The sequence below is a fragment of the Malaclemys terrapin genome, chromosome 15 (genome assembly GCF_027887155.1).
Source record: "Malaclemys terrapin pileata isolate rMalTer1 chromosome 15, rMalTer1.hap1, whole genome shotgun sequence".
Lineage (NCBI taxonomy): Eukaryota > Metazoa > Chordata > Testudines > Emydidae > Malaclemys > Malaclemys terrapin.
This window is the reverse complement of record NC_071519.1, coordinates 19,513,948-19,540,137: the sequence shown is the minus strand read 5'-3', so window position 1 is coordinate 19,540,137 and position 26,190 is coordinate 19,513,948. Positions and strand designations below refer to the sequence as shown.

The window sequence follows — 26,190 nt, the reverse complement described above, 5'->3', positions numbered from 1 at the left end:
AACACTTGCTTGTTAATTATAACCTGATCGGTTATAATTTGTGAATTTATTTGGAAAATAAAGTAATCACTACAACTTTAACTCTATGTTACACAACAGATGAAACGTGTACGAACGTTTTTTCAAAATTTTCTTATATTCTCTTCTTTCTTTATGCTTCCACCGCCCCCTTATTTTTATTCAATGCCCCCCAATTGCACCTGAGGCTACTACTGCCCCCCTGGATCGTTCCAGCACCCCCCAGGGGGCAGTATCGCCCACTTTGGGAACCTCTGGTTTAGACTCTTCTGTTCCTCCTGTCAGCCTGACTGTCCGGGGTGGCTACAATTCAAGATCTTGGTGTTATCAGCCATTTCCTGCCTGAGATCTAACGTTCCCTCCCCCTCACTGCCCACCAGGCTTTCAGGATTCCCGCTCCCTCCAGAACGGAACATTTGCAGCTCTGGATGCAAGTTGAGGGCTTTAGCCGGTCTGACATGATCCCTTTTCAGTAACCCTGTGTATAAACAACTTCCCCACAGGATAGCCTCTGCATCACAGGATGGGCAGGAAAACGGACAAGTGGCCCACTCTCACCTTCGCAGGGAGGTCTTCTTCAGCTCCCTGCCACCACGTCCTCCAACACAGCAATCATCAGCCCTTCCTGCTTCTATGTTTGCTGTCTACCTACACTTGCACCTTCTGATCGGGACATCTTCAGGGCTCCAAACTTCCATGCAAAGGTCAGGATACTTTCCATATGAACAACAAAATGGAAGTGACCTAGCTTGTATGTAGGTGCTAAGGGGATCCCAGAGTGTCATCAAGCATGTGGCATTCCCCTTCTTCCTGCAACTCTGGGGCTGGGAAGGGCCCCAGAGCCAATTACTAAAAGCCTGTAAAAGTTAGCTAGCCAACAGCCCCCTCCAGCAAGCTAGTCAGGCTGGATAGGCAAACTGTGAGCAACTCCATGTGGCTGTCCCTCCACTGTAAAAATCAGAGTGTCTACACACATTCCCTGTCTCCAGCCACACACTGCTCAAGACTGTTGCCTTGCTGCTGTGGACAGGATAAGCCACGTTTAACACCCGCTGTGCATGAGATCCTACCGTCTGCCAGGTGTGTAGCATCATCTGCTAGAACAGTGGTTCTCAAACTTTTGTATTGGTGACCCATTTCACATAGCAAGCCTCTGAGTGTGACCCCCTAATAAATTAAATGCTGGAGGCAAAGCAGGGTTTGGGGTGGAGGCTGACAACTCATGACCCCCCCAGGTAATAAACTCATGACCCCGAGGGGTCCCGACCCACAGTTTGAGAACCTCTGTGCTAGAACAAGGGTTAAACACACCTTGTTTTTGCAGGGCAAATAGCGCCTCCCCCTGGCACATAGTGAGCACACTGCAAGCAGCTCACAGTTTCACTCCCAAGGAGCAGCTGAGCCGGGTAACTCCGCTAAAGTGCACTCCTCTCCACCACCAACAGGACTGAGACCTGCCAAACTCATCTCATAGCTCCAGCAGCTGTAGAAAGTGATGCCCCCAATGGCGTCTCGAACTGGAACGCCTCAAAGGGTTCATGGAGCCACTTGAAAAAAATCCTGAGGCAGGAGCCAAATGCTCCTAATTATAGAAAACAAAGATGTGCAGGTTTCCACAATCAGCGGAAGAAGAGATCATTAATTGTTACACAACCCTGGGAAGAAAGGTGGGGCAGGAATGGCTGCGAGTGCGGACTACAGGAAGCAGATAATTGCTTCTCCATTTCTCTTCACTGGATTGAGTTTAAGGCATGTGACAATTCGCTGCAGAGCTACCCCAGTCTGGGATGATCTGTCCATCAGACCTTGACCTCTCAGCACTGGCTTTAAGAGGTTACCGATGTGCCAGGAGCCCCTCTCACCCCCCCAGGGCAGGAACTGAAAGACACACATGACCACAGCAGCTGAAGAAATATGCTCTCTCCCAGGGATGCCAATTTTGGTTGGAGGTTTCATCACATGACATAATCTTTAATTCAAGATTAATCTTTAATTCCTGGAGATTCCAGGACAATCCTGGAGGGTTGGCAACTCTATCTCCCTCCCTTACACTGGGGGGCTGTGAGGAGGTCTGGTAGATCGGTCAGCATGGAAGGACACCTCACGCTCGAAGGGTCTGATTTTGTGATGTGGCTCCCCCACCTCCCCAGCAGCCTGCAGGAAGCGCTTCACAACTGGCATGTTCATGTCCTAAATGAAGGCCCTCTCAAAAGATCTCCCCCACCCCCCGCCATCCCCCAGCAGCCCAACCTCCATCCCCACTTGCAGGAGATGCTCTAGGAACCCACTTCACGCCCCTCAGGCTGCACCCCAACCTCCCCTCCTCTCTCCCTAGCCACAGTTCAGAGCCCCAGGCTGCAATCAATCGATCTTGGACACGTTCTCAGATTAGCCAAATAAGGATCCACCTTAATGGATGGATTAACCTGGCCAGTCTCCCTGCCAGAGCCCACACCCCCAGTGACGAGAGCAGCAGAACAGACCCAGTCAGGGTGGCACAGGTCAGTCACAGTCCCTTCCGCTCCTAGCTTTCCCCGTGCCTGGGGAGCTGTGTTTCTCCAAACAAATGAACCTAATTCTTAGTCCTAGAGATGTCAGAACCTGCCTACCCCAAACCAAAGCCGTCTGTTAGGTGCGCACTCCTTGCAGTGTCTGTCTCTTTAAGAGCATGATACACACACCCCAGCTACATTCCCAAACAAGGCACATGTCTATTGTTCCCTAATGAGGACATGCCTGCACTGTTGGGCGGGGAGGGGATAGTCTTCTAGAGCAGCATTTCTCAACAATCAGTCCATGGGCTGGCGCTGGTCTCCCTGACACAGTTTTGAAAGACAGCAAGCAGGTCCCTGGTATCAAAACACTGCTCTAGAGGATCAAGATAATCTCGTCACTCAGGAATCTTAAAAGAGGGGTGGGTTCTTCCCAGCGTTTCATTTTTACAATTGTGGCTCTGACCTGGATCCTCGCTGCAATGTGAAAGGATCCGATCGCACCCCTTTATATATATATATATATATATATATATATATATATATATATATATATATATATATATATGGAGATATACCTATCTCATAGAACTGGAAGGGACCGTGAAAGGTCATCAAGTCCAGCCCCCTGCCTTCACTAGCAGGACTAAGTACTGATTTTTGCCCCAGATCCCTAAGCGGCCCCCTCAAGGATTGAACTCACAACTCTGGGTTTAGCAGGCCAATGCTCAAACCACTGAGGTATCCCTCCCCACTGCATAATGCTCCCAGGATCAGGGACAGGGCTATTAGACAGAGGGAGCTCCTGGGTTGACAAAACCCCTCCTAGCGGCTAGGCCAATTTGCGGATTCGTCACATGTTCCCCTGCCACTTTATACGATTTCCCTGACACGACTGCATTGACACTTGGAAGCAAATCATTCACCACTGGCACCGCCTTTCAGTGAGATTTGGCTGAGGCCGGATCCTGATTCAGGGGTGCGGAGCATCCCCATAGCCAATGGGCATTAGGAGCAGCCAAGGACACGCTGCAGCTTGCAGGATCCAGCCGAAGTGATCATTTACTGTACACGTCTAGCTCCATAGGTGTAGCTGACATTTCACAACCATGTAGGAAGACAATGTTCCTGGCCCAGGGCTTTGACAGTCTAAATTAGATATTAATTACTATGGATTACGAGCAGGCTGTAATACTTGTCAGTTGCACTGAGCTTTACAGATATCACCCAATTAATCCTCAAACCCCTCTGTGACCTAGGTCTAATCCCAAATTTCTATGTATTCCTCTCTCCATCGCTTAATGCAGAACTCTCCATCGCTTAATGCAGAACACTCCCCCCCGCAGCTGCAGAATGCATTAGGAAACTCATCTCATCCCATCAGTAAGAGTTCTCACAAACTCGGCAGCTCTGACAAATCCTCCAAGACAACATGGTTCTGGATTCTTGCCTCCAGTAACTAGAAGGGACAAGAGCAGAAAGGTTCCAGCCCCCAGGAGATGGGTTGCCCGTAGAGAGACAGTGTGGGCCAATGAACGCACTCTGGTCAGAATGAGGAGACCCAGATTCTATTTCTAGTGCTATCACCCACCTCCTGTGTGACTGCGGGGAAACCGAGGCACATCTGCCCATCTGTAAAATGTGGGGAAATGCTCTAAAAAGATTTAATTTTCAAACAGTAAGATGTTTTAACAAAGCACTAACCCCATTTTACAGATATAGAAGCAGGGGTCGGCGACCTTTGGGAAGTGGTGTGCCAAGTGTTCATTAATTTAAGATTTTGCGTGCCAGTAAAAGATTTCGCGTGCCAGACCGACAGCGCGGGCGGCAGACGGAACCCCAGATCGGCAGCGGGCTGAGCCACTCAGCCTGCTGCCGGTCTGGGGTTCCATCCACTGGCCCCTGCCAGCCAGATCTGTAGCAGGACAGCTAGACTGCTCTGTGGTTACCTTCAGCACATTGGTAAGTGGATCCACACAGCAAGAACGATTTAGCAGGCCCTCCTCTCTCTGACCTCTGTGCAGTGCATCATCCCCTTTGCCTCTGAGGCACGCCCCTCAGGTACTCTACATTCTGCTGAGAGGATACGACAGGGGTTGGCAACCTTTCAGAACCGGTGTGCCGAGTCTTCATTTATTCACTCTAATTTAAGGTTTCGCGTGCCAGTAATACATTTTAACGTTTTTAGAGGTCTCTTTCTATAAGTCTATAATATATAACTAAACTATTGTTGTATGTAAAGTAAATAAGATTTTTAAAATGTTTAAGAAGCTTCAATTAAAATTAAATTAAAATGCAGAGCCCCCTGGACTGGTGGCCAGGACCCGGGCAGTGTGAGTGCCACTGAAAATCAGTTTGCGCGCTGCCTTCGGCACGCGTGCCATAGGTTGCCTACCCCGGGCTATGACATTGCAGCCCAGATTTACCTGGAATACAATCCGTGGTTAGGCAGCCAGCCTGAGTCACAGCTGTGATGGCAGAAAAGCTGCTGTGAGTACACAATCTGAACTATGTTACTTGAATCAAACTGGTTACATCGACCACGTCTCTCACCCGCTACAAATCACTGTTGCAGCTGTAGTGTGGACAGGCCCTTTCTCCCAAGCAATTGCCAAACACAGCAAGTAGACATTCAACAAATTCTCCCCAGCTTCCAAAGGGTACAGTCCTTGGTCCAGGTGCTTTTAGGCCATGCTCAGTTCATCTAGGAGCCAGAACCAGTCAGGAAAGGGGAGAAAAATTGCAAACATTTTAAAGACGTTATTTATTCTTAGTCACTCATTGAAAATCATTGCAAGGGTTTCTGAGCCAACTGTACCTTCAAACGCCACAGCAGGAATGTATTTTACCAGAGGAAAAATACATGAGTTAGCTATGTAAAGGGAAAACAAAGCCGTTTAACCCTTTGATTGCAGGCATTTTCCAAACAGCTTAGGAGAATGTGTGATTTTTTATTGTACAATTGCAACTCAAAAGATAGAAGTGTGATGCACTGTAATTGGGTGATATTGCTCAGACTCTAGAAAGAGAAGTTTGGGGGGAGGGGGAGAAGTAAATGGATTTCTTGTTTCAAAACGATCTCCAAGATTGCAACAAGTTAAACAGGCAAGCAGCGAAGTGTTCATTAACAGAAAGCTCATTTAAAAACAATCTCAGAAATTTGTGGTTCTCAGAGAGGAGTACACAGAGGGAGCGAAAGGGCATGGCAGGACTCCTGGGTTCCATTCCTGGCTCTCCTCCTGAGACTTTGGCCAAGACACTTTTAAAAACAACTTGCCCTTCACTAGCATCTTTCATGGGAGGCTCTCAAGGAGATGTCACAAACACTAATGAATGACGCCTCAGCCCCCCTGGGGCAAGTATATCCTGTAAGATAAGAGACTACAGAACAATCAGACTCCACTGCGGCAAGACAGATATGAGACTGCAGAGAACTGGCCTACCCAGAGCTTGCCAGGCACATGCAGAACACAACTCAAAGGAAAGATCACTAGTGTAAAAGCCAGATACAAGAAACAAAAGCAGAGAGAATACCCCTCGGAGCTTGGCTTGAAGGCTCAGAGGGGATAGGGTGGTTTTGCGGAAATACATCAGAAGAGTCAATTTCAGGGGCGGTGAGGAGCTAGTTAAGTGAAGGATAATGCTGGCTCAAGAACAGATGGGGCAAACTGACCATGCATAAATTTAGGCTGCAAATTGGAAGCCGGGAGGCAGGCTCTGGAACAGTCTCCCAAGAGGAGCAGTGGGGGCAAAAAACCTCACTGGTTTTAAGTTGGAGCTGGATATATTTATGAAGGGTATTATACCACGGGGTTGCCTGTGATAGCAGGAGCCTGGACTTGATAACCCAGGGAGTCCCTTCCAGTCCTGTGGATAGTCTAGGTTTCCCCCACCCCATCTCCTATGGGGAAAGACTGGGCAAAAACAATGCATCCATCACAGCCTTTAGGTGTGCACTTGTACGCAGGGCCGGCTCTAGGCACCAGCAAAACAAGCTGGTGCTTGGGGCGGCACATTTTTAGGGGCGGCATGGCCGGCGCCAGAATGCCACCCCTAAAAATGTGCCCCGGCCGCCCTAGCTCACCTCCGCTGCTGCTGCCACTGCGCGCGAAACAGCTGATTCGTGCGCCGCTACTCGCCCTCCCTCCCAGGCTCTCAAGCATGGGAGGGAGGGGGAGCAGCGGCGCGCGAATCAGCTGTTTCGCGCCCGTGGCGGCTCGGGGTCTCCCCCTCCCTCCCAGGCTCTCAAACCTGGGAGGGAGGGGGAGATCCCGAGTGGCCGTTTCGCGCGCCGCTGCTCCCCCTCCCTCCCAGACTTGAGAGCCTGGGAGGGAGGGGGAGAAGCGGCGCCCGCGCCACGGCCACTCGGAGTCTCCCCCTCCCTCCCAGGCTCTCAAACCTGGGAGGGAGGGGGAGACTGCGAGTGGCTGTGGCGTGGGCGCCGCTTCTCCCCCTCCCTCCCTCCTAGGCTTGAGAGCCTGGGGGGAGGAGGCAGGGCTGGAGATTTGGGGAAGGGGCGGAGTTGAGGTGGGGCCGGGGGTGGGGTAATTAAAGAACAGGGGGGGGGGGCAAAATTGTTTTTGCTTTGGGCGGCAAAAATCCTAGAGCCGGCCCGGCTTGTACGAGGCCTTTTTTAAAGCTCCCCAGGAAAGCTGTGACTAAGGGCCTGACCCTGTAACCACTACCAGGCATAGTGCTTAGTCTCTGTGGGTGGAACTCCAAAGTAAGTGATCCACTCTGTAGTGGCGCGTTCACAGCTCAGGTCCTCAATATGTCACAGAACAGGAAGATAAGACCTTCCCCCAAGGGAATCCAGCCTTCAGATACACAGACACGTGAACTGGACAAGTAGGGTGTGTGCACATCTCAGAGGGCAGAACTGGGCCCAAGGGGTGAATGATCATCACACCAAGAGGGAGAGAGTTGGAGGAGAACCCAGATGGCTGCAGACATCAGCCCTCCTGGGACACCCTAACCCTGCCAGGCGATGTGAGAGGTCATATGAGGGAGTCGATCATTTTAAAGAGAAAAAGGCTAATGTGACAACTGGCACCTTTGTCGTGGCTGGGGACCGAACCGAGAACCTCCAGAGCTAACAACATGTTACAGTTTGTGTTGAAGGAGTGAGTTGCCTAATCTAGCAGCTGTAACAGATTTATAGCCTCTATGGATCAGGCTCAAAGAGGGACACGCTGAGCGGTGGGTTACATGAACTTAACTCCTCTCCTTTGGGCTTCCCACTGCATCCTCTCCTTGTCCCCATTGCTCATCTCTTCATGGCAGGGGCTGTTTGGATTCCATGCTGAGGGTGGCACCAGAGACACTGACGCTGCTCAGAAAAAAAAAAAACCCTAGTAATCCCACTAAAAACAGACACGGGAATCTCTCTGCAAATGAGGCTTTTATGTCAGAACCAGCACCTCTGAGCCACATGCCAGGGCAGCGAGCTCGCTGCAGCGGGGGAGTGGCAGAAAGAAGAGGAATGAGAAGTAAGCCCAGATCAGACCAAAAATCAGTTCCTTTTCTTCTTTTGTTGGCAGCTAGAGAGTCTTGTCTACAGTAAATGCTAGGAGAGCTAAAGAACACTCAAGAAACTGACAGCACAGAAACCAACTCCCTAAGAGGAGATGCCAATGCACGGAGTCAGAGCACACCCGCTTTCTGCCCTGGAAACCTTTATCAGCTTTATTTACCAATAATCTTCAACCAGACTGAAAGTTCAATAGCCTCTCAAGGAGCCACTTAAGCCGCCTCCTTCACTACAGGCATTTGCTTGGGTGGGAGGAAGGGAGCCATTTCAAAGGTGGAGACACAACTTTCCTGGCTTCAGTCCCATAAGCACGGCCATTTTGAAGGCCGTTTTCCACAGTACGAACCCAAGACCCATTTCGTTTTTTCCCCCCCGTAGAAAGACAAAGCCATGAACACGTGGGAAACCTGTGCCATACACCCCTATGTTTCGGGGAGTCTGATTCATTCCATCCAGGCAGATCCTTCCCCTGCCTGGATGGAATGAATCAGACTCCCCAAAACATAGGGGTCTTTCCCTCTGTTGCCTGGAGGTTTGAAGAGAAGTTATTGTATCCCAGCGCTACTGACGTTTAAGGGACATTCCCAGCCCCATGATCATAGAACCATAGGACTGGAAGGGACCCCAAGAGGTCATCTAGTCCAGTCCCCTGCACTCGTGGCAGGACTAAGTATTATCTAGACCATCCCTGACAGGTGTTTGTCCCACCTGCTCTTAAAAATCTTCAATGATGGAGATTCCACAACCTCCCTGGGCAATTTATTCCAGTGCTTAACCACCCTGATAGTTAGGAAGTTTTTCCTAATGTCCAACCTAAACCGCCCTTGCTGCAATTGAAGCCCATTGCTTCTTGTCCTATCCTCAGATGTTAAGGAGAACAATTTTTCTCCCTCCTCCTTGTAACAACCTTTGGATTGGAAACATTCAGTTATATTACAACAGCAGCTGCAATCGGCACAGCGCCTTCCACCTGAGCAGGTGCCAGGGCTCTTTCACAGCAGTGCAGCGTGAAAAGAGAGAAGAGCTCATCTCGCACAGCTTCAGAGAACGTGGCTGCACACCTCCAGCGGGGTTCAGGAGGGTGAGATGGGTGGAAAGTGCATGCTCAAGGCTTAGTTTTTTGCTGTCTTTCTCCAATACCTTGGCAACCAGACTGGAGACAGACCGAATGGCTCCAACTCCTCCCGCACTGTCGCTGTAAAATGGCCTCTCACTCTCTGGCTGTTTGAAGGGCTGAAGTACCCTTGTCATTTCTCGTTTCCTTGCTCCAGGAGGAGGACTGCAAGTGGTAATTGTCTGTATGGTCCAGAATTTAGGTTAATGCATTTCAGGCACTTCTGATACACCCAACCTTTACCCTGACATTTCTACTACTCTTCAGTGGTTCACGTACCGGGTAATAACCTGAGAGGACCCCACATTTCTAGAACTCACATGGCTCTTTATTAAGAAAACTAGTTAGAGATTATGCAACTGCAGCTAGCATTCTAGTCATGTGCACAGAGACTGACTTCTCGATGCCTCTTCCAACCTCTTCCCTTCAGCACCTGTGCACCTCCTTCCAAGTTCCACGCAGGCTACTACGTTTACTGCCCCTTTGGCCTGAGAGCTTAGCCAATATTCAGAGCCTTGCAAAATTGGTTCTTTTCAGAGGAGAAATGGATGATGTGAGTCAGGTACATTATTTAGCTCCACCCTGTTTATTTACAGCAAGGAATGTCCACAAACTCCTGTTTCCAGTGGAACCAAGCAGCAGGAAGTTCCCTTGCTCAGAAATCCCCATTCTTCCCTTTGCATCGAGCTCTGCCACTCTGCACAGTCTCAGACCATGCTCACAACTTAGGGTGACCAGACAGCAAGTGTGAAAAATCGGGACAGGGAGTGGGGGGTAATAGGAGCCTATATAAGACAAAGTCCCAAATATCGGGACTGTCCCTATAAAATCGGGACATCTGGTCACCCTATCACAACTGCTTCTCTGGCTGTCTGCTGGCTTTCTGCCTCACCCACATACCTTGCCAAACAATCTCCTAACCCCTGCATTTGCAATCAGCCCACACACCTATAGCTTCTGATCAGGCTTGGTCATGAGGCCTTGTGTGGTAGCATCTCATTTCCAGCTATCACTACCTAAAGGGATTTAATTGCTCCTGTTGTTTAGCCTGAAAGCAGGATTCTTAGCATAACCGTGGGCACTAACCAGGTCTGCAATTGTCCATAGATCAAAGCCCATCTTGATGGCAGCCATTTACATCTGACAGCATAACAGTAGTTCCCTTCACACCTGCCCTCTGCTTCACCCACTCCAGATACTTGCCTCTTCTCTGTGCCATCCAGGTGGAACTTTTTGGCCGGGGAGAAGATCAGGCATCACTGTACTGCCCTCCATACCAACATGTATGTTTCGTAGCTTCCTCACTAGATGCCACTTTTGAGCACCCAGTCATGAATGCAATTCTTTCATTCACCAAAATGGAAAAAATTCAGTGGTCAGGGAGCAATCTTAGCCACACACAGCATCACCCTGTTTTTCTAAGGCGTTTACAGGAAAACGATCCAGGAACTTGGATAAATGGGGAAGAATTCACAGGACTCTTGGGAAATGAGACCAATCTTCGGCTACACAGAGATCAGATAAGTGGGATTACATCACAATTTTGTTTTCACAACAAAACCCATTGCACAGCATCACTTTAGGAAATAAGAGATTGCAAAACAATAAGATTGCTCAGGGGGTTCCCAGTGAGAGGTAAATCTCTGCCAGTCTAAAGAAACCCAAACCGTGGCACTTGGAGCAAAGTCTTATCAGGGACATGTACCAGGCTTTGTCTTTCAGTGACGGAAATGAGACCAGAGCAACAGGGAGGCATCTGAATTCCCGAGGCACACGGTAATTGACAAATACAGTAAGCACCCTGGACCCGCCAGCAGGGAGAGCACCAAGGCTGGGCTTGAGGCCAAAGGGATGAGGATCGTTCGATGGAATCAAAGCAGAAAGTAGCAGCGAGGTATGTGAGCAAGCCGCCGGCGGTAGAAGAGCAACACACGAGGATGGGCTAGACACCGAAGTAAATGGTATGCTCCAGAAACAGGGCTACCACTGAATCAGAGGGGCAAGTTTTCTCCCCTGCGCTTCACCGGCACAAAGCCAGTCCAGCTTGGCAGTGTCCCCAGCTAACGGCTGACCAGCAGCCTACCTGAAATGAGTCTGGCAGCTCTCAGTCAGGTCCCTGGCAGACAGGCATCTACCATGGACGGGGGAGGCTAAGCCTCCCCTATGCCAAGCCCTGACCCCGCCCATGCAGCGTCCTCTCCCCCAAGCTGAGGTTGGCGAGCGACCCTGCGCTGGGGCTGGCAAGCAGACCGGTGCTGTTTGGCTAGGGCTACTCGGCCGCGGGGGGGCTCGAGGATCCAGCGAGCACTGGGGGGGGGTAAGTGCAGACGTACACGACTGCCTGGAGGACGCCGAGGTTGCACTTCCAAGAAAGTCAGTGGCAAGGCTAGAGATGGAACCCAGCAGCTCCTAGCCCCAGGTCTCCTGCTCAGACCCCTCCGCTCTCTGATCACAGTTCAAACACCTAGCGCATGCCAGCAACGCCGCACCAAGCAGAAACTGCCTCCCGCAGAACACAGAGAAAAAGGAAAAACAAAACACTGCAAGAGGAGTTAAAACCAGCGCTAGATTGAGATAGAGACGTAGCACCGCGTCACTACTGTCAGGACTAACAGGAACATTCGAGACAAGCACACGCCTCTGATCAACCCCATTAAGAAATTAAACAAGAAACTGAACCAAAAGAGACCCCTTTTCCCCCAACATATTACAGGGCAGCTTTACTCGAACACTACTGCTAAGGTCTGTTTGGAATACATCCTGAGCCAGGGTCTAGATCCATTTTACAACATTTTAACTGTCAGTTTCAGTGTGTTACTCCCAAGTGGATAATCAGTGCCTCTGTTTCTAAAAGTTCAGCAATCAGCGATTTAGCCAAAAATGGTAGCTCTGGGAGACAGCTTTTAAGTTTCTGATCAGCTACCTACCTGTTCTTTAAACAAATGTAGAAAGAGAAAGTTGCTTAGATGTGATTACATAATCCACTCCACTGCGTATGTAGAAAAATTTAGTCACCATCCAGTAACTGGAGCTCAAAGCCTTTGATCCTCACGCACAGGGAACATGGAGACAGGACACTAGATGGGGAGGGCTCCAAGTTATTACAGAGAATTCTTTCCCAGGTGTCTGGCTGGTGGGTCTTGCCCACATGCTCAGGGTCTAACTGATCACCATATTTGGGGTCAGGAAGGAATTTTCCCCCAGGTCAGATTGTCAGAGATCCTGAAGGTTCCTCTGCAGCATCAGGTCACTTGCAGGTTTAAACTAGTGTGAATGGTGAATGCTCTATAGCTTGAAGTCTTTAAACCATGACATAAGGACTTCAGTAACTCAGCAAAGAGGTTAGGGGTCTATTTCAGGAGTGGGTGGGTGAGGTTCTGTGGCCTGCAAGGTGCAGGAGGTCAGACTAGATGACAGAGACCCTGCTGCACCCCCAGGTTTGAAGTGATTTCCATCATATCCAAGGTTTACAGCCCCCCCTTGCTACACAAATTGTTCCAGCACCCTTGCTAGATGATCACGATGATCCCTTGTGACCTTAAAGTCTATGCCTTAAAGCAGAAGAGTTGCTTGCAGTTTCCAGTGTGAATGGCAGAGCAGTTGACAAAGTCAGCGATTTGTCTGCTTTTGAAAAGCCACTTGATTTAAAAAAAAAAGAGTTGTAGCACTACGGAGATCCCACCACCATTGCCCATCAGAGAAGAAACTAATTTCTAGACATTAATCTCATCTTAATTATTAGAGCTAGATAGGAAATGATTTCTCCATCCCAGGAGAGTTTGAGATTTCAAAACATTTTCTCTGTCCCAAATCAGGATAATCTCAAAAACATTCATGAACCAGTAACAACAAAAATAGATCAGGTCAGTCAAAACATTTTATTTTAATAATTGCACAGTATTTTGTTTTGACGTTGAACTTTTTATATTGACCCTTTTTTTAGTAAGAGGTAACTCAAATATAAAAATAAAAAAATATCAGTTGGAACCAAAAAACAAAACACTTCTCATGTTGCAAACGTGGAAACGGGACGTGCCACTAATTTCAAAACCTTTTCAAAAGTTTCGGCAAAACCAACCCTTTCATGCAAACAGCTTCAAGAATCCCCAGCAGCTCTGTTAATGCTGTGCTGAGATTCACAAGAAGTGGCAAATGCTAGTCACTGTATTCTCGAGAACGTTAGCACCTCAAGACGACGGCTATATCTACGGGCAACGCAGGAGCCACTTACCCTGCCTAGGGAGAGGAAGTCTGGCCCACGCACCTGCTGGCTACTGGGCACCATTGCTGTAACAATCACTATCACAGGCAGCTGGCTGGGTTCGAACCCAGGGCTTTCCACACAGAGTTCTCCCCACTGAGCTCAAGGACAAGTCCATTTTAGCAGCAGGCAGAAACAGGTGGTCAGACCAGCCACAGAACCATAGAATACCAGGGTTGGAAGGGACCTCAGGAGGTCATCTAGTCCAACCCCCTGCTCAAAGCAGGACCAATCCCCAGACAGATTTTTGCCCCAGATCTCTAAATGGCCCCCTCAAGGATTGAACTCACAACCCTGTCACTGAGCTATCCCTCCCCGCAGAAGGGGCACATGCAAAGACACTGAACAGCGGGTTGCATACAAACTATCAACCGCTGCTACTCCACCAGCAGGGGCACTAGTGAAGACAAGGCGTTGATCTTTTTTAATCGCCGCGTCGTCTCACCCTGCTCACAGGCAGCCAGGCAAATTGTGCAGATTTGGCACAGTTCCAAGGCAGAGCCAGGTGCGGCCCCCCAGCTTAGGCTGAGTTTTCTTTGACATTTTGGGTTAATTCCAGCCCAAAACTTGGAGGAAAAGTTTCAGGGAGGTGCAAAAATGGCATGAATTGAAAGCCAAGGAACGTTAGCCCAGCTCCGTCCCTGACCACATGCTGCATCTATAATAGCCATCACCAGGAAACCTCCCCCTGGTGGCAGCAACAGCGGGAATGTTACAGCAGGTGGGACAAGGGCATTTTTACCACCGTATTGGCTAACCAGATGGGGAAACTGAGGCACAGAGGGATTAAGGCCAGGCTTTTCCAAAATTAGTCACTTGAACCTAGTCTCCTAAATCTGTATTTAGCCCTAAATAAGTGACCTGATTTTCCAAGATGCTGAACACCCAGCAGCTCCCATTAAACACTAATTATTAGAGTGAAGTTATTTGTTCCTAGGATACCCGATTAGAGACCAAGACCCCCCTGTGATAGACATTCTACCTCCCATTCCGGATACTTTTCATCGGAGCACACTGGCTGCACAGCTCAGAAGAGACCTTAGCACTGAAGACTTCACCACGCGTTGCTCTAACCCAGTGGTTCTTAACGGATTTATCATCGGGGGCCACATATGTGGCCCACAATGTGTTATGTGGGCCGCATCCAATCCTACCTGCATGGCCCTGAGGATGTGATATGGGCTGCAGCTCTGTGCTGATTAGGCCACAAGCAGCCCGCCGGTTGAGAACCACTGCTCTAACCACTGGCATGTGCGGCAATCGATTGAATCTGCATCCACGTACCTCAGGACAGAATTGTAAGATCTGTAGGTAAAAGTCATGGCACTTACTCGTTTTTCTATTGACTTAGCAGCAAATGTCTCTTGGCTGGGAGCAGCTCCCATCTAGCAGTGGAAGATCGTGTCAGAGGGACCACAGCACTAGCCCCTACCTATCCTGGGAGCGAGTGATCTGCTTGGAGTAGAGTGTAACTGCACACTGCCTGTGCTAAGAGGCTGGTTACTTGGGTTAGTTAGTGGGAGGGAGGGAGGGGTGCTGGTTGGCTCTGTGAAGCATGATGCTGCCAGCGACAACCATCAGGAAGATACCCGGCAGAAACAGCAAAGCCACAAACGGAAAGAGGCTGAGCACAGGGTTCATTGCATCAGAAACTATAGTTCTATTCCACACGAGATCACACGGCCACAGTTCCTGCTGCTGAATCAAGACCAGCTAAATTGACAACCAGGGACTCTGGCCCAGCCCCACAAAGAATCAGCAGCAAAGTTAGCAGGGATGCTGCTAATGGTTTTGCAGCCAACCCAGAAGCTCCAGCTGGTGTAGAAGGTGGCCACCTACTTGCTCAGCGGTGTGTGTGGGGAGGGCGTGGGGGGGAGGGGAGATGCATTAGACCACTGTGCCCCAGACAGCTGAGTACTACAGGGGGGCATTTCACCACCCTAGCCCAGACTGCTCCTAGACCTGATTGCCTGGGGGCAGGGCTCTCAGCCTTGGAACTTCACGAGGCCTCTTTGCTCCAGCTCTTGCAGAGGGCAGAGGGCCTTGTGAGCTTGAGGAAGGCCCTGGCCACCTGGAGGGAAGGGCATCTGGAGGCCATGCTCTTTCCAGCCATCATTGTCAGTTTGGTGGGGCGGGGGGTTCCTTTAATGCAGCTAAATGCACCAATAGGGTTCTGAACGTAGGGAGAGTTTAAGCGTACCTGCACTGCAAGGTGTAGGCAGAGACTACAGATCCTGTGACCCTAGTGGCCCAAACCACCACATGAACAGCTGGGCTTTCTGGGACACATCTGATATCCCGAGCGTGACGTTCCTCTGGTGTTATCTGGACCGGTCATCCAATCCTCAATTCTGTGAGCCAGCCTTACCCTGTTCTGCTGTGAGAACCCCCACTCCCAGGCTGTTCACACACAGCCTTTAGCATGTAAGCTGCTCCCAGCACATGAGTGAGCACTTCTGGCCAGCCGCTTCTTGGATTGTGCAACCAAATGATACTAGCCAATATCTCCAGTCCCAGACACAACCCTAGGAACCTCCGTCTTGTAGTGTCCAGTTATGCCCGCTGTATCTGTAAGCTTATATGAGTTCGTCAATTTAACAACGAAATTGATATGTACCAGGCTTGTTATCCTAAGGGGAGCCTCTGACATGCTTCAAACCAAATGCACTGCTTCAGGTAGAACAAACAAACAAACAAATTTATTAACTATGAAAGACAGATTCTAAGTGATTATAAGTCAAAGCATAACAAGTCAGATTTGGTCACATGAAATTAAAGCAAAACGCATTCTAAACTGATCTTAACACTTTCAGTGCCCTTACAAACTTAGATGCGTCTCACCACAGGCTGGCTGGTTGCTCTTCAGCCAGGCTCTCCCCTTTGATCAGCGCTTCAGTCGCTGGGTTGTGATGTCTGTAGATGTAGGTGGAAGAGAGAGGAAGAACATGGCAAACGTCTCTCCCTTTTACCATGTTCTTTCTTCCCTCTTGGCTTTGCTCCCCCCTTCAGGGTCAGGTGAGCATTACCTCATTGTACTCCCTCACTGGACTGCCTGGGCTTGTTTTAAGCCATGAGGACACATTTTCAGCCTCATAACTATATACATGAAGTTACAACCTATAACATTACTATAACAACAATGCTCAGTGCATCGTGAGCCTTCCAAAAACACACGATATGACAAACTTTGCATTGGATACCACAGAATCATATTATAAGGGTGAACATGGGGGTGCAGGGTGTTCCCCCGAGATACAGAGTGTCACACCAAGCCCTTAGAAGCCCCATACAGGCAATGACTTGCTTGTATTGCTCTATATACTACGCACCGAAATGCAAGTACAATATTTATATGAAATTGATTTTATAGTTATATGGTAAAAATGAGAAAGTCAGTATTTTTTCAGTACTAGTGTGCTGTGACACTTTTGTATTTTGATGTCTGATTTTGTAAGCAAATAGTTTTTAAGTGAGGTGAAACTTGCGGGTACGCAAGACAAATCAGCCTCCTGGAAGGAGTACTGTAGTCTGGAAAGGTTGAGAGCCACTGATCTACACATCGCAGACTAAATAAAGCTCGGGGCAGTGGATGACTAACGTCTAGCAACCTGGATTCCACAACTTACCCCTGGGACACCAATTCCACAGTGTGACTGACCTTGACATGAGGAAATGGCTCCTCTCCTCTACCCCACGAGAGTTTTCCTTCATTCAGTCTCATCCCATTCCCCTAAGCTCTTCCTTTCCAAAGCACCCTGTGTGATCCCTCTCCTTCCCTGTTTAATCAGCATGCATGGCGCTTGCTAACACGCTATGGGCACAGTGGAGACAGGCCAAGGCCCTGGAAACCTGCATTGTTGAGATCTGGCACCTAGCTTGCGGTTTGTTTTCTTGTAAGCAAGAGAGCGGGAGGGAGAACAAGAGGGTGGCCTTGGAGCAGGGAAACGCTGGTAGGCTGGTCCAGACAGAGAGCAGCAAGCAACGAGAAGCAGGGGCATGAAGAGGTGGATAACGGCATTCATACAGGCCAGGACTTTATAAAGCAGCGCACAAGCGACCAGGGGCTGCTAACAGGGAGTTTCACAAGGGAGTTCTCCAGGTGAAGGAGGAGCAATACAGCACCCTTTTGGGGTAAGTGACTGTCTGTAGTGTGTGTTTGTTTGTGTTTGAGGGTTACTTGCTGTGTGCTGAGCTTGTGTTTGTCAGTCTGTTTGTTTGTTTTGGTTGTTTGAAGGACCGTGTGCTGTGGCTGGCAGTTGGAAGGTTTGAAAGCTAGAAGCCTCTGGTAAGTGGCTGAGCCTTCATCAGTGGGCGGGGCATTCATACAGGCCAGGGCTTTATAAAGCAGCACACAAGCGACCAGGGAGCTTTGCGAACAGGGAGTTTCACAAGGGAGTTTAGAAGGGGAGCAGGAAGGGGGCGAGGGTCCCTTGCCAGTTCCATCTGTTTTCTCTTGATTCCCCTTAATACCTATAAAGCAACTACATTCATAACTTTTTGCTTAAACAACCCTTTCAGCTGACAGGGGGCTGCAGACGGGAGTTTGACAGAGGGAGGCTTACGATGGTTAGGAAGACCCGCAACACCTGTGCCAGCACTGCTGCTGTCTCCTCCATCTGTGCCTGTAGCCAGACAGAGTGCCTAAGCATGGATGCCTCTACCCAGATCCTGGTGTGGTTTTGCAAAGACTGTAACTTGCAATTTCCACTTACTGATATCCAGGCTGGGGGGACCATCCAATGTGAGAGGTGCCTGCTGGTGGAATCTCTCAGGCAGCAGGTGGGAGAGCTACAGGAGGAGGTGGCTAGGTTGAGGAGCATCCGTATCCACGAGCAATTCCTCGACAGTGTCCATGTGGAGACAACTGAGGTAGCTGTCCCAGTACACAGGACTGCTGATACACCACTGGTGGAGGAGGAGATGGCTCAGGGTGGACACTGGCAGCTGGTTACTTCTGGCAGCAGGCAGTGCTCCACCCTTGCTCCGAACCCTCCTACCGTGGTTATAGGTAACCGTTATGCTCTTCTCGATACAGGAAAGAAGGAATCACTCCCTACAGTAAAGGAGGAGAAGCCTCGTACCCCTAAGGCTGGAGAGTCTGCTGCCACCACTGCGAATAGGAAACGTAGGGTAGTGGTGGTCGGAGACTCTCTGCTGAGGGGGACGGAGGCGCCCATCTGTCGCCCTGACATTTCATCTCGGGAGGTATGCTGCCTGCCGGGGGCCCGTATCCGAGACGTTACGGAGGCATTGTCGAGGATTATCCGGCCCTCTGACTACTACCCCATGCTACTCATCCATGTGGGCACAAATGATACTGCGCGGTGTGACACTGAGCGGATCAAGAGTGACTACAGGGCTCTGGAAGTACGGGTGAAGGAGTTTGGAGCGCAGGTGGTATTCTCTTCAATTCTTCCTGTCAAAGGTAGGGGCCCGGGCAGAGACAGATGCATCATGGAGGTGAATGCCTGGCTGCGAAGATGGTGTCGCCAGGAGGGCTTTGGCTTCCTAGACCACGGGATGCTATTCGAGGAAGGACTGCTAGGCAGAGATGGCGTTCACCTTTCGAGGAGAGGGAAGACCCTATTCGGACACAGACTGGCTAACCTAGTGAGGAGGGCTTTAAACTAGGTTCGACGGGGACAGGTGAGCAAAGCCCACAGGTAAGTGGGGAACATGGAGACCGGGGAAATGAGTCGGAAACAAGAGGGAGTGTGGGCTATGCTGGCAGAGAGAAAGGAGAGTCAGGACAAAACTGGGAGGAAAGATCAAACCAGTATCTTAGATGCCTATATACAAATGCGAGAAGTATGGGGAATAAGCAGGAAGAACTGGAAGTGCTAATAAATAAATACAACTATGACATTGTTGGAATCACTGAAACTTGGTGGGATAATACACGATTGGAATGTTGGTGTGGATGGGTACAGCTTGCTCAGGAAGGATAGACAGGGGAAAAAGGGAGGAGGTGTTGCCTTATATATTAAAAATGTACACACTTGGACTGAGGTAGAGATGGACATAGGAGACGGAAGTGTTGAGAGTCTCTGGGTTAGGCTTAAAGGGGCAAAAAACAAGGGAGATGTCATGCTAGGAGTCTACTACAGGCCACCTAACCAGGTGGAAGAGGTGGATGAGGCTTTTTTCAAGCAACTAACAAAATCATCCAAAGCCCAAGATTTGGTGGTGATGGGGGACTTCAACTATCCGGATATATGTTGGGAAAATAACACAGCGGGGCACAGACTATCCAACAAATTCTTGGACTGCATTGGAGACAACTTTTTATTTCAGAAGGTTGAAAAAGCTACTAGGGGGGAAGCTGTTCAAGACTTGATTTTAACAAATAGGGAGGAACTCGTTGAGAATGTGAAAGTAGAAGGCAGCCTGGGTGAAAGTGATCATGAAATCATAGAGTTTGCAATTCTAACGAAGGGTAGAAGGGAGAACAGCAAAATAGAGACAATGGATTTCAGGAAGGCAGATTTTGGGAAGCTCAGAGAGCTGATAGGTAAGGTCCCATGGGAATCAAGACTGAGGGGAAAAACAACTGAGGAGAGTTGGCAGTTTTTCAAAGGGACACTATTAAGGGCCCAAAAGCAAGCTATTCCGCTGGTTAGGAAAGATAGAAAATGTGGCAAAAGACCACCTTGGCTTAACCACGAGATCTTGCACGATCTAAAAAATAAAAAGGAGTCATATAAAAAATGGAAACTAGGACAGATTACAAAGGATGAATATAGGCAAACAACACAGGAATGCAGGGGCAAGATTAGAAAGGCAAAGGCACAAAATGAGCTCAAACTAGCTACGGGAATAAAAGGAAACAAGAAGACTTTTTATCAATACATTAGAAGCAAGAGGAAGACCAAAGACAGGGTAGGCCCACTGCTTAGTGAAGAGGGAGAAACAGTAACAGGAAACTTGGAAATGGCAGAGATGCTTAATGACTTCTTTGTTTCGGTCTTCACCGAGAAGTCTGAAGCAATGCCTAACATAGTGAATGCTAATGGGAAGGGGGTAGGTTTAGCGGATAAAATAAAAAAAGAACAAGTTAAAAATCACTTAGAAAAGTTAGATGCCTGCAAGTCACCCGGGCCTGATGAAATGCATCCTAGAATACTCAAGGAGCTAATAGAGGAGGTATCTGAGCCTCTAGCTATTATCTTTGGAAAGTCATGGGAGACGGGAGAGATTCCAGAAGACTGGAAAAGGGCAAATATAGTGCCCATCTATAAAAAGGGAAATAAAAACAACCCAGGTAACTACAGACCAGTTAGTTTAACTTCTGTGCCAGGGAAGATAATGGAGCAAGTAATTAAGGAAATCATCTGCAAACACTTGGAAGGTGGTAAGGTGATAGGGAACAGCCAGCATGGATTTGTGAAGAACAAATCATGTCAAACCAATCTGATAGCTTTCTTTGATAGAATAACGAGCCTTGTGGATAAGGGTGAAGCGGTGGATGTGGTATACCTAGACTTTAGTAAGGCATTTGATACGGTCTCGCATGATATTCTTATCGATAAACTAGGCAAATACAAATTAGATGGGGCTACTATAAGGTGGGTGCATAACTGGCTGGATAACCGTACTCAGAGAGTTGTTATTAATGGTTCCCAATCCTGCTGGAAAGGCGTAACGAGTGGGGTTCCGCAGGGGTCTGTTTTGGGACCGGCTCTGTTCAATATCTTCATCAACGACTTAGATATTGGCATAGAAAGTACGCTTATTAAGTTTGCGGATGATACCAAACTGGGAGGGATTGCAACTACTTTGGAGGACAGGGTCATAATTCAAAATGATCTGGACAAATTGGAGAAATGGTCTGAGTTAAACAGGATGAAGTTTAACAAAGACAAATGCAAAGTGCTCCACTTAGGAAGGAAAAATCAATTTCACACATACAGAATGGGAAAAGACTGTCTAGGAAGGAGTACGGCAGAAAGGGATCTAGGGGTTATAGTGGACCACAAGCTAAATATGAGTCAACAGTGTGATGCTGTTGCAAAAAAAGCAAACATGATTCTGGGATGCATTAACAGGTGTGTTGTGAGCAAGACACGAGAAGTCATTCTTCCGCTCTACTCTGCTCTGGTTAGGCCTCAGCTGGAGTATTGTGTCCAGTTCTGGGCGCCGCATTTTAAAAAAGATGTGGAGAAATTGGAAAGGGTCCAAAGAAGAGCAACAAGAATGATTAAAGGTCTTGAGAACATGACCTATGAAGGAAGGCTGAAAGAACTGGGTTTTAGTTTGGAGAAGAGAAGACTGAGAGGGGACATGATAGCAGTTTTCAGGTATCTAAAAGGGTGTCATGAGGAGGAGGGAGAGAACTTGTTCACCTTAGCCTCTAAGGATAGAACCAGAAACAATGGGTTTAAACTGCAGCAAGGGAGGTCTAGGTTGGACATTAGGAAAAAGTTCCTAACTGTCAGGGTGGTTAAACACTGGAACAAATTGCCTAGGGAGGTTGTGGAATCTCCGTCTCTGGAGATATTTAAGAGTAGGTTAGATAAATGTCTATCAGGGATGGTCTAGACAGTATTTGGTCCTGCCATGCGGGCAGGGGACTGGACTCGATGACCTCTCGAGGTCCCTTCCAGTCCTATGATCTATGATTCTATGATTCTAACGGAGGCATAAGGGATTCGAGTCTACCCATGAGTAGGGTCAGAATAGGAAATCAGGACTGTTATAGGAAGGGACAACAGCAACCTGTCACATGGGGCAGCATGAGCTAGTGGTTAGAGCACAGGGTCAGGAGACCTGGGCTCCAGACAGGGTTCTATTGCTGGGTGACCTTCGGAAGCCATTTTGCTCTCTGTATGCCCCAGATCACACCCACCTGCGCAAGGTGCTTTGGGAACATCAGACGAGAGGCACTAGATGTGGCTCGTATTCTGAGCATGCAGACGCTGCTCCCCATCCACCACCGAGGGGACGCACACCTTTGTCAGGAGCCCCTCGTCCTTGGCAGAACTTACCTGGCGTGAGAGTTACCCAGATCTTTATGCATTGTTCCCAGCGCAATGCTGCCGGGGGCAGCCCTTCCTGCCACACTGCAAGTTCCCATCTCATCTGCACCCCACAACCACCGCAAGATCGCTTCTCCACCTCACCCCTTCCAAAGCACCTTCCTCCCCGCACGTCACGTTACTCCTCATCCCCCCCATCCATCCCACATACTAGCTTGGAGTTCTCACTGTTTGCATCCCTAACCGACTCACCCAGTGTCTCTATCCCGCAGTGCCCATTAGCGAGCTTTGCCCTGCTGCTTCGTCCAAACTATTTGCCCTACATCAGTCAGACTCCTCAGGCAAGTGATTTCCTCTGGAGTTTCTACCACACTGAGCACCACTCAAAGCAATAATAATGCTGAGGGAGATATCTAACAAAACAAAACCCAACAGTGCCCCCTGCAGGTCCCCGATGGGCACTTCACATGTCACTACCTGGGTATTCTTTGCTTCCAGCCCATCAGCAGGCGTTGGAGCCATTTAACAGGGCACTTGCTGGTAATGCAGTCAGCAGGTCCATGACTATATAATTCAGGCCAGGACTTCGGGAGGGCCTGAGTGGTGATCCCACCACTCAAGCGCTCCTCAAGTCCTGATGCTAGGTAGTACAGCCAGCTTGGGAGCTAGAGAGGATGACAAGATCTGTCTGCATCCAGCAGCCTCCATAAAACACCCCCTTTATATTCATTACAGCCAGATCCTATCGCCAGGGACACTCCATTGCCCAAACCCATTTCAAGTGTGTTTGTTGAGAGGAAAATGCCGCACTGGACATAGCAGGCGACAGCTAATTGCCTGGGCCCCAACAGGCCACGTGTGTTTTTTCAATCGCCCATTAGAGGAAAAACCTGTAGAGCAGCGGAAAGCTACTCCACCGTCAGCAATAACAACGGGTCAAGCCATTCTCAGCAAGGCCGCACCAGCTCCTGGGGAGGAGCAAGGTGGAGTGTGCAGCCTGAATGAGGAAGCCTTCCCTGGCTGCCATGGGGAGGATGCACATGGAGGCCGGGACTGCCCGATATTTACGATTGATCAGTCCCATCTGGGGGCTGCCTACATCCCAGGGCAGAGCCACCAGCTGAAATTAAAAACAAACTCAAACCCTTGCCTCTGACCGTAGCCTGACAAGGAGGCGGCCTACTTCCCTTTCCTTCTCGTGTCTCTTCATCGCCAGCTTCCACCCACAAACCACTTCCCTCATCAACTCACTCCCAGGAGCCGCACACATGACAGAGCAGGTGCCACAGGAGGGACACCTGGGTTCCGTTCCTAGCAGGTACTGGTTTGCTGCTTGGCCTTGAGCAAGTCACTTACCACTGCACCAGATCTCCCACAGGGAAAGGGATCGTTATGCCCTTCTGCCAAGCAAAAAGATGCTATAGAAGCACAGTGGCCTATTAGGCAAGGAAACCTCTCAGGAGCTGCAGTCAGAGGAGGTTCTGAGAAAGGTTGGGGCCTTGTAAAGGAAGTTGGTTTGATTTACAAAATCAATCATGCTTAGTGTTTGCTACTATGTTATCGGTACATTCCAAACACACATGCATCAATGCTCCCAAAATAGGGAGCCACAGAGGGAGGCAACGCAGATTAGCTCATGTCGCCAACAAGTCAGCAGGTTGCTGTGCTGGACTGTTATTGGTGGTGTAGGAGGATTCTAATGCACATACACAGGGTTGAATCCTTGCATAGTTATACACACAGCTGCGTGCCTGCATTGAATCTAGTCCATTCAAACCTCCTCCCAGACGGTCTGATCCCTAAATTCGCCATGCCCTCTTCCTGACAAACCCATCCCACGCAAGACCCCCAAGGGACAACTTGGGATACTTTCTTCTTCCCCACCCACATCCCAAGATTTCTGAATTTCCAATGGCTCTGAAGGGTTCCTCCTGCAGTGGAACATTTAGAGCTCATTCCTGCGTGTGCATTACAGGGACCTGAACCCTCAGCAGAGACACCCTTTTGCAAAGCAACAAGTAAACAAGGAGAAATTGAAAAGCAAAAACCAAATTCTATTTGCATCAGCACCTACACAACACATCCCTGGGGCTATTTGCAGACACACAGATGTGCAATGCCCAAGTGTGACTATTAGCCATATACTTAAAGGTGTGACACATTGAGAAAGACAAGGTGGGGGAGGTGACATCTTTTACTGAACCAACTTCTGTTGGTGAGAGAGACAAGCTTTCAAGCTACACAGAGCTCTTCTTCTGGTCACATTTAGAGGCACCCAAATTAATCTCTGTCCTGGTTTTAGGACTCCTTTTCCCAGATAACCTCTGACCTACAAAATCAATGCAAAACCTGCTTAAATAATAATACTGATCTATTGCCAATATTCTAATCCAGCAAGATCAGGTTTTTTGAATGCCAGACGCTAAGGAAAACCAAACTCGTGTGTTTCCGTCCGTCCCCGTCCATCTGTCCCATTCCTGTGATTTTCTTTTGGCAGTAAGTTCCACTAACTCAGCATTCATCTAGTTGTTGTCACAGGCCTTCTACTAGCTCTCCCATGATACCTTCTCGTTCGTTTCAGAACCACTGGAAGCTCTTTCCCTCACCAAGCGGCCAGCGATGCGGTGCGCAGATTAAACACATGCCAATACATCACCCTTTCTGAGTCTCATCTTTTCCAAGTCTGAAGTTTGGTGGTGGCTGTTTATTTTATCCACCACCAACCCCCTTAAGAAGTCTAGATAACCAGATACCCCAAACGAGCCCATCAAAAAAACCTGCGGTATTTCCTCACCACATCCTTCTAGTCTTAAAATCAGAAAAGCAGAGAGAGGGGCCAGGGTCCAAGTTCAAACACATCCAGAACATCTCAGGCACAAGAGGCTTGTTCCCTGCAGTGCTTTAAAGGTGGATTCTGGATCAGCGGTGGACAAGAGCCCAGTTTATGGACGTCTTTTGTTGCAGCCTTTAAATCCGCTTTAATTTTATTTTTAGCTCAGGAGCAAACAAAAACAAAGGCAAAACAAAAGCCCCTCCTGGGTTTGCCCCAGGCAGCATGTCAATTACACTCCCCCCCCCCCCGAGTGCTGCAGCCAGAGGAATGCAATTGACCAATTTCCCCCTTTAAAACGACTAGAGCTTGGGGTGGGTTCGGATACGGGGACTTATACGCACCCCCCACCCCGGACTGCTCAGCTGCTAAACTCACCATCAAGCAGCCATCCGGGTGCCGAGGGGAGGGGGTTTCCGATCCGCTATTTGCTGGCCAGAACCGTCTGCAAAGGGAAGAAAGGATTGTAATCCGAATTGTGCGGAGAGGGGGCTGCAGGACTCCCCGGAGGAAGGGCTGCCGAACGCAACCTTTTTGCAAGGAAGGGAAGGATGCGAAATAATGGCACTGTGTGAAGTTAGCATGAGCTGAGAAGAGCAGGGGGGAGCAAACGGAGGAGGTCGGTCCGCCCCTGCTGACCACGCCTGCGCAAAGAGCAGCTGGCAGCCTAGGCCAGCTGTGTGTGTGATGGGGTGGGGGGAGCAGGAGGGAGATGCCAGGAGTAGGTGGGGGAAGGGGATTGATCCTGGGGAGGTTGGAGCACAGCGGGGTCCCCCCCCCCCCAATCATCTCCTGCTGCTGTGCTGGGTGCATGAATGAACAGTAGGCGCCGAGGGAAAGGGCTGTTCCCAAGATAAGAATAGCCCCATTCATAACTGTCTCCCTTTCCCAAGATCTCCGTTTACCTCTCTCCCAAGGGAGCCGGGACGGGGGGGGGCGGGGGGGGCGTTGATCCTGTTTCCCTGCTTTG

At 49.3% G+C, this 26,190-nt stretch overlaps 1 protein-coding gene across 3 annotated transcripts in view; it reads right to left on the bottom strand.

Annotated features, from left to right (window-relative positions):
- Positions 1 to 25,830, bottom strand: part of ST3GAL4 (ST3 beta-galactoside alpha-2,3-sialyltransferase 4) — a 162,784-nt gene extending 136,954 nt beyond the window's left edge. For all 3 annotated transcript variants that reach the window (XM_054005259.1, XM_054005265.1, XM_054005256.1), the window contains exon 1: positions 25,599 to 25,830. Coding sequence is in view for 1 of the 3 variants with exons in the window: in XM_054005256.1 (XP_053861231.1) it covers positions 25,599 to 25,601 (3 nt within the window). In the remaining 2 variants the exon portion in view is untranslated. The remainder of the gene's footprint in view (positions 1 to 25,598) is intronic.
- Positions 25,831 to 26,190: the final 360 nt, after the last annotated feature.